The sequence below is a fragment of the Cottoperca gobio genome, chromosome 9, assembly GCF_900634415.1.
Source record: "Cottoperca gobio chromosome 9, fCotGob3.1, whole genome shotgun sequence".
Taxonomy (NCBI): Eukaryota; Metazoa; Chordata; class Actinopteri; order Perciformes; family Bovichtidae; genus Cottoperca; species Cottoperca gobio.
In genome coordinates, this window is record NC_041363.1 from 19,608,091 (window position 1) to 19,617,364 (window position 9,274).

The following is a 9,274-nucleotide window of genomic DNA, read 5'->3' on the forward strand; positions in this document are numbered from 1 at the left end:
CAAATATCAATATCTCGTCCAGCCTCAAAGACCGTGTGTCAATGCCGGGCTGCCAGTTGCTCTCAGGATTGTAAAACTGGAGGAGCATGGGCGTGTGACACTCATGAATTTACATTAGTGGTAAAAGAAAAAGGGCACATTGATTCAGTTTGGAAAATCCAGATGTAATGATATCTTTTAACTCAAATTATCCCATTAATTCTTCACATTGCGGCCTCTTAAGTGCTGTCAATCAATGTAACAACTGTAGATAATCTGTGTTAAAAGGCCTCATAAAAGCCAACAAGCTGCCCGATCAACGGCCACGCTTTCACAGTGATTGATCACATTTCCTGTTAAGTACAGCATGTAAATTGGAGATTATGTGCAGGTTTGTCGCAGGATATTGCTCTCAATAATAGGTTACTGCAGGTACTTGGCCTCTGACAAGCGACCTTTTGATTTTTGTAGCTCTTAAAATAGTACCCTGATATAATGTGGAGACACATTCACATTTCTGTCTTTAAACGTGTGACGCTTTCAGTCACACACGCACACACGCACACACACACACACACACACATACACACACACACACACACACACACACACACACACACACACACACACACACACACACACACACACACAGACAACCACTCTCCCTCTTGCTCTCTTGGCATGAGTAAAGTAAACCTGATCCTCAATTATTCATTTCCATAACAGCTCAGATACATTTTTATTAAACTGTAGCAGTATTTACAATGTACAATCACTGAATTATTCCATTTCAAGACACATTTAAAAGTGCTTTTTTTTTAAAAAGTGAAGCTTTGTTCTGAATAAATAAGAGTTATTTTGACAACAATACAACTACAAACAACAGTAAAGCTGCAAATGTGCTCATCACAAATACAAAAAAAACAAATGCTGAGGTTTTACTGTAATACTGGGACAACGATCCCTTTTTTCATATTGCAGCAATATAATTAAAATAACTTGTATGAGTGAGTAAACAAAAGGAAAATAATCCTGACCTGATGCAATGTTTTGTGTCCCATCAAAAAGAGGAAAAATAAAATAAAAGTGGTCTTCTTTTCTGCATGAAAAAAAACTCCCATCTTGGCATGAAGGCGGGACATGTCCCCACAGTCTGCTGTCTTTAAAAGACAAGTTCATCTCAGCAGTCTCACAGCGAAGAAGAATCCAACTGATTGAAAACAGATCGCAGAGGTCCTGCATGCAGTGGGTGATCAGACTCCCAAACAGAGCAGACTGCTGACAGTACGTCCCAAAGGATCAGAGTGGTGACGACGCAAAGGAGACGCAGGATGTCAGCGGCTGATGGGGAGCTGTGGTAGAGACATGGACGGATGGGTCAAGTGGCCTGGTGCGGCGAGGACAGAGAAGGGATGAGCTGCACGAAGAAGACAAGAGAGACAACATGAGTTTGTGGAGCAACATGAGCATGTAATTTAGCTTAAGAACATGCTGCTAATGAGGGATGAAAACTCCTAAATGACGAGTGAAGCCACAGATTTCTGTCTAATGTGAGGAAAGAGATTCAGAATATATTCAGAATGCATGTTTCTAAAACTAACACAGTGTTTCAAACTTGGGCCTTCAACACTTTGTCATAATGTCCATTGTTAATGCTTTTTAAGTCAAGCCATTTTTATTTATATAGTCCAAAATCATAAATCAAACATTTGCATCAAAGGGCTTTACAATCTGTCCAACATATGGCACCCTTTATCCTTTGACCATGGACTCCCTGGACCGAAAAACCCTTAATGGGGAAGAAAAAGGAAGAGCAACAGAGGAAGGATCCCTCTTCCAAAATACTTTGCACTGCCCTGCACATTTCCATCGAGTCAAAACGAAATGTTATTGTATAATGCCTTACAGCTGTGACAAACTGTATGTGCATTTAAATGTTCTCTTGTACTGAAAGATTGCACAGCCCACCTACATGTACACACCAGACCAAAGTACACTTTTAACACATATTGCAAACCTTTATGATTTCCATTATTTGTATTCTACTTGGTAGAGATGGAGCTGATTTGAAATATTCTATGTACTGTTGGGTAGTTTAATGTATAACAGTGGATCATAATATAATCATGAGTTTTTTATGAAAGATCTTTATCTGCATAATAACTAGTAACTAAAGCTGTCAGATCAAAGTAGTAGAGTTATAGTATAGTGTAGTATAGTACAGTAGTTTCTATACAGTGCAATATAAGTATAAAGTGGCATTTAAAAAGAAATACTCAAATAAAGTATAAGTACTTTAAGAACAGCAGATTATGAATTTAAAGCACATACTCTTTCTTCTTTTGTTCAACAATAACACAGACCCAACAAAGTGCTACTGACACAAAGACCCTAAAACTCACCGTCCAGGTATCCGTGCAGGGCGAGTAGATGTGGTCTGTCCGGGCTGCTGAACGGTGAATAGTGGATATCGTCTGGCAGCGATGGGGGCATCCTGGACATCGGAGCGCTCTGACAGAAGCTGCTCTGATGCGGCTGCTTTTTGTGTCGCGCACGGCAGTTCTGAAACCACACCTGGTGAAATAATGCAGATACTGTAAACATGCAGCAAGCAAGGGGGAAATATACTCGACACCAACACTGTGGAAATCAGGGTTTGAGTGCTGTTCCGCTCACCAGACTCCCACGTGTGTATTTGTGTTTGTTTAAACCAGATGATTTTAGATATTAGATTAATGGTGTTCGAGTGTAAAACATAAAATGTAACTTGTCTTTCTCTGAAGTACGACACAGCTGAAATAATTTAAGTGGTCAGAGTTTCGTTGGAGAGGTAAAGTGTTTTAAAATGGTCCAAATCAGTAGTTTTCATCCACATCTGAGGAGTCACAAACTGACTAAATTTGGATAAAAACGATTAAAAAAAAGACATTTTTGAAATACTGGATACGTTACCTCGTTTGGTGTCGCAAAATCCTTTTAATCAGGCTGTTTCAGGCGAAAACCAGGTCACATGTAGACAAGGCTTCATTAAGGGCATTTACGAAGCACTTGACTAAATGAGATTTCATAGATTATTCTACCCCACCATGATGAACTCTGGGGGAAATGCTCTGAATGTCTGTGGTTATTTGTCTAAAATCTCAAATAAACTTCAAAGAATGTGAACATCTGTTTATTTAAAAAAAGCTGGCATCTTCATCAGCCTTCACCAGATACTGCATATTGTAGATCTGATGTGTAGCATTGTGAGTGGTCAAAGCGGTGTCTACAGTACAGTGTCACTCCTCATAACGGTTTGCATGTCTACAAACTGAGATTAGAACTTTTTTTCCGATATAAAAAATATAGAGGTAAAAACAATCTTGTATGTTTCCAATTTCTTATCCTATTAAATGTCTCACAACCCCTTAAAGGTATTTTCTCTATTCCCAGGCGAGAACCACTGCTCTAATAACTTTTAAAATTGCATCATAGTGTAATCTCATGTTTTATTATTCCTACCTGTATGACTCGTCTGCTCAGTCCCGTCATTTCTGCCAGTTTCTGTAGAGTCTGAGCGTCAGGGTTGTTGTCCTGAGCGAACTGAGACTGCATCACCTGCATGAACCCACAACACTGACTGTAATTAAACACGCACGCACGCACGCACGCACGCGCCCACACACACACTCACACACACACACACACACACACACACACACACACACACACACACACACACACACACACACACCTGCAGTTGGTCAGCAGTGAACGATGTCCGCGCCCTCTTGGCTGGCTTTGGCTGGCAGTCCTGATCAGAGGGCAGCGCTCCCTCCAGAGTCAGTCCTGTTCCTTTTAAGAGAGCACAATCACAACAGGTCTGTCACTTCACCCGAAAATGACATTTCAGTCATTGAGTCAGTGAAGTTACACAGAACAACGTAGTTGCAGGCAGCCCAGCTTTATCCAAACAACCCATGTAACACAATTAACATGTTTTCTTGCCAACAACCGCACAGTCCAAAGTATTTATACCATTACGGCCCACATTTTACTCACTAAAAGCGCAGCAGAGAGAAGAGACTTACACTAAAACAGTTGTTGTCAGTGTGAAAAATACAGGAAATAACAAGGTCGAGATGACTTGTAGGATCAATGTTAATCTAAAAAAACTGCTGCTTTTTTAATTTTTAATTTTTAATTTAAAATGATGAAATATTTATCTCTCCCGCTAACCTATTGTCTTCTAACTATGATTATTTTTTAAACACTTTCTTAAATTGTTCTTCTTTTTCCAATGTCAGTTAACCTAAACCATGTAATATCATGTTGAAGAGACAACCTCTTAGTTCTATATATTGAATTAAAACATTTAACAAATATTGGTATTTCGTGATGAAAATAAGGCCATTAAAAATATAGAATTTAAAGTTGGATGTTGTGCTGCATCCATAATAAAAAATAAAAAATGCTCATACAGTATATAACTGTGATGTTGTCATCAAGTGTGGAAATAAAGCTTATTGAGACGAAAATGTAGAGCTCAAGAAACCACCAGAGAGCCCAAACTGAGACGATCAGAGACAAATGTACATGTTTGATATGATTGTTACCGTTTTCTGCAGCTCTGCGGAGGTTGTCCAGCATGGTGTCGTAGTGGCTGCGGCAGAGCACCCTGCCCTCCACCAGGCCGAACTCCTCGCCTGTCGACAGTTGCCTCTTGCAGGAGAAACAGGCGAAACAGGCCAGGTGGTACACGCTGCCCCGAGCCCGCCGCACCCAGTCACTGGCGTACACCTGCCGGCCACACTGGGCGCACTTAGTGCCGAACCTACTGTGAGGAAGAAGGACACGAGCAGGTGAAGGTCGGCTGTAGGTAGCAGAGCTCAGTTAAAAGTATGGATGACCTGATTATTTGCAGAATCTTTGAGTATCTGCCAACTAAACCTAATCCAGTATTTAGATAAGGGGGGCTGTTTTTTTATTTTTATGTCTGTGCCCTGGGGCCCATTGTCTCTTAATAAATGAGGTTTCTGTGGCTGAAATCATTCACTCATTCACTACATCCTTCTCGCTATCTAGAGAGTTCTATGTAGAGTAATACAGTAAATAGTGAGTGATTTCAGCTTGTGTGTCAGTTAGTTTGTGATCATCTGATTAAAGACAACAGTGTTAAGGAATATGCACGCTGTAAGCACAATGTAAACTAAAATAATAGAATCCTATAACTAGATGTTGATGCAGGGTCCCTCTATGAGACATGGCCAAAAAAAATCAGCCAAATGTTATTATTCTTGAGTCCAAAAGTTGATCTTGGGGAGCAAAGATCAATTAGCTGTAAAAACACCCAGAAAATAAACCGAATTGTGTCCAATAATATATCACCTGGATAAGATAATTCATCAGTCATTGTTCCAGCTGTCATTATGTTTCCATTCAGCTGTAGAGGAAGTGTTAGCTCTTAAAAGCTCATTAAGTCTGAAATATTTAGTAAAACACGTTTATACCAGGCTCTAGGTAGAGAAAATGTCATCCTGCATAGAAACAATTATGCTTTCCAAAAATACGTCATGATGTTATTTATATGCAAATTCGGTCTGTCTGCTTGTCTTTTTATTAATAAGAAAAACAACAGGAAGGATGCTCTTCAAGTACTGTATCAAAAGCATTTGTTCATTAGGGATCGTTTATAAGAATTTGAGGATTCAATGCGAGATCGTATTATTTTGTATTATTTTTTTGCACAGTCGCATTTAGACGTCGGGGAACATGAATATTTACAAAAACGCTTCACTCATATTTTTCATTTGTCTGTGTTTTCACGACAAGGATGAACTATATATATATATATATATATATATATATATATATATATATATATATACGTATAATATATATATATATATTTTTTGTATATATAAATTGCCTTGGCAATTTCAGGATCGAGATGAAGAAAAAAGCGGAAAGAAAGAAAAGGAATCGGAATAAAATAAACTCTAAAAATTACCTGAATAAACATAAGATTTAATTTACTTTAATTCAGGCCTTTTAGGAAGAAAAAAAAACATTTTCTTTTAAATTCTATAAAATGTTTCAATGCAGTGACTCTATTACTGAATTTAGATGTGGTACTTATTATACTAAATAGTTTCACACTTTTATTTCATACAAATAATTACCGATTATATAAAAATAAAAGCCTTTAAGATTGAAAAGGTTCGCGTTTTAAGAATTAATGAGCACTAAACAGAGTTGTATACCTGAAATAATCCAGTTTGCAGTAGATTTCTTTGTTTTTAACGTAGCAGCTGTTGTGTTGGCGCAGAGACGCTCTGCACACTGAACACTCCAAACATCCCAAGTGCCAATTCAGGTTGTTGACCTGTGGAGATTAAAAATAAAATACAATCACACTTACAGACTAATGCACGTCTGAGTGTGTGTGTGTGTGTGTGGACGATAATCAATGCATTGAGACTCTCAACAAGATGTTTAACAACGTGCCATAAATCTTATTTCAATTAAATACTGAACTATGTGTTTCGTTTATTTAGAGATTTACAGAGGGGAGAACGAAGCTTCAGGAGAAAATGTATCTATAATGCTTGAGTAAGAGTAATATTATCACCACAGTTACCTATTTTGCGCCTATTTTTGTTTAGCTCAATCTGAAGTGTAAAGATAAAAACCAAGAATAAACGAAAAGCTACAATCCAAAATAAGAGACGGAGTTGGATCTTAAATCTCTTAAAGCTTCGCAGATATATTTTAATCTTACTGATTGTGTAAATATTTACAATTTTCCCTCTTATTGCTCACCTTCAGCAGGTATCGGTCATGGATCTCCATGCCGCAGCTGGCGCACTGGTTCTTGGCCGCCGGAGGAGAGCAGAGGCAGTCGGCTTCCGACGGACTGGACTCACCGGACTCCTTCTTCACCTCCGATTTAGACTGCGTCCAAAAAAAAAGATAAGACCAATGACATCGTCTCTTGCTGATTAAAATAATTATATTATTCTGATTATTATTATTATAAAAAGTAGAGTCACTGCAAGAAATAGTCCGTGAAATATGTCAGACCTTGAAAAAAAAGTGATAGCTTATACAACAAAAATAATTTTACATTATTTCTATACAGGCTTTATTTTGTATCCAGTGACTATATATTTATACGTTTCTTATTTACTTAACTGTACATACACCCACGTATGTGCCATGGTAATTCAACATTTTACGTTTCATTTACATTTCATAACATACAGATTTGTCTCAGCCTAAACATTTTGCATTATTTGAACTCTAACCCGCAAATTAAAGTACATAAATTGAGTTTTGGTAGCTTTACCCTCCGCTACTTCCCTGATCATACAAGCATACCGCCTTTAGTTACAGTCTGATTAAACCTGAACATCTGCCAAATCCAGAGTCCAGCGGAGGTTAACCCATGTAAAAAGTTCAGGAAGCAGAGGAATCAAAGAACCTTACACAGATTGAAAGACAAAGAAATCAAAAGGCTGCAAAGCAAACTCGTCCAGATGTTTGTGACTCACCATTTTCGGGTCTTGAACGCTGCCTATTTGGAGAGAAGATGGAGCTTGCTCTGCGCATTACGCATCTCTGCCCCAACCCACACTATATCCGGTCCAAAACAACGAATAACAGTTTCTCCTGCATTTAAACCCTGGCAACAAAAGAGATTTTGATGCAATTAGAAGAAGAAAAAAAACCTATATATGATCGATCATTCCTCTTGTGCGCAATAGGAGGCTGTATTCCCATGCAATCAAACGCAGTGAAAAGAAAGGATGGCACTATATCTGCAATTAGCGGTGGATAGAAATGCCTTGCGTGATAAGTGGCAACCCGAGTGTCAATTTCATCTGGCAATCAAGAAAATGCAACCGAGCCACCAAGCTATGAGGGGAAAAAAGCGGCACATCCTAATTTCAATAGCAGTATAATCGAAATAAAAGTGAAGAGGCTCAATTGGAGATCGGTCTATTCATAAGAGACAATGTGCAGAAACTGCAGCTGATCTCGAGGCATAAAGGAGCTTGATTGTCTCGTTCTCTTGATGGACCCATTTAAGCACTTGAGGCTCCCCTGGGTGATTACAGCTGCATTCATAAACTGCCAAAAAAATCTGCGTTTGGTGTCAATCCGGAGTCCGTGTTGTCCTTCATTTGGTTGAAATTAACAGGAATGCAAGATTATGTTAATTACCAGCTACTGTATAAATATTGGAGGCAGTGAAACAAGAAGAGATGGCCTATATGGGAATAGAAAAACATATACTTCATACATGGAAAACCTCCCAAAAGCAGCGAAAACATCGTCCAATAAAAGTTTCTCCAGAACATCACAGGCAAAATATCCAAATAAGTCCGTGAGACATTGTTCTTTAAACCGACTCTCCTCTGTTTCTCTGTCTGAAGACAGAAAAAACAAAAAGCAACCCAGCTTCATCAACTTTCAAACCAGTGGCACCAGTATGCGCCCTCCAGACAGACTCCCAGTACTGTGTCCGCTGTGGATCCTTCTCTCCGCCTCGACTCAAAGTTTACACCCAGTTCAGTCAGACAGGATGTGATGCTGCCCATTGCACCAGCAGACCCGCGGATTTACCCTCCTTTTCTGTAGGCTTACAAACATATTTAGACTGAGACTGAATTCATAAAAAAATAAAAAAATAAGATAATGGTAAAAATCTGTCTGGAAACGCCCACTAATTATCTTACATTTCTTTCTTTTTTCTGAAAATGATGGTTGCAGAGTCGAGGCCAGAGTTACTTTATTGAAATCACGTCGCTGTGTCACTGCTGATTGCTGAGTGATGGAGGGTAAGAGGTGTTAAAGAAGATAATGATGAGAGCTATAGCTGATAATTATCCATCATATCATTTCTTTTCAAGGAGGTTTCTGTTCAGTTCAGAATAGTCTCATTTTAACACCTGGTTCATAATGCACATACCCTAAGAGAAAACACTTCGTTTTGTCGTGTGATTTAAGTTAGATTGAAGATGGATCCCCTTTCATGTTTTATTGGTCATTAGACAGTATAATGATTTAAGGGCAGTACTTTTTTTGAGTACAATTAATTCTTGTTTAAGTTGGGCTCTTGTGATTTGATGATTGTAGAAACAACTTGAGTTGTGTTTTACAGGAAGGTAAAACCTTTTGTGACAGACTTTATAAAAGATAAAGTTCTTTGTTGGCAATGTAATGTTATAGATAGAAGTTATGTTCTTATCCGACAAACCCTTCACCACTGAAACTGTATTTTTGGTGTCCTTGTGGTCACGAAACTTTAAAC

The 9,274-nt window shown here is 38.5% G+C and overlaps 1 protein-coding gene across 2 annotated transcripts; it reads right to left on the reverse strand.

The window, feature by feature from the left end:
- Positions 1–705: 705 nt before the first annotated feature.
- On the reverse strand, positions 706–8,471 carry lhx6b (LIM homeobox 6b). Of its 2 annotated transcripts, XM_029439107.1 has the most exons (9): positions 8,264–8,471; positions 7,512–7,642; positions 6,781–6,912; positions 6,222–6,343; positions 4,575–4,795; positions 3,713–3,813; positions 3,481–3,576; positions 2,382–2,553; positions 706–1,396 (listed from the first exon to the last, which is right to left on the reverse strand). In XM_029439107.1, exons 2-9 carry the CDS (start codon positions 7,512–7,514, stop codon positions 1,314–1,316), a joined length of 930 nt encoding a protein of 309 aa, XP_029294967.1. In that variant the 5' UTR covers positions 7,515–7,642; positions 8,264–8,471; the 3' UTR covers positions 706–1,313. The 2 variants fall into 2 exon arrangements, with proteins under 2 accessions (XP_029294967.1, XP_029294968.1); XM_029439108.1 differs by lacking the exons at positions 7,512–7,642; positions 8,264–8,471 and adding an exon at positions 7,153–7,188 and having other exon boundaries at positions 1,259–1,396.
- Between the last annotated feature and the right edge of the window lie 803 nt (positions 8,472–9,274).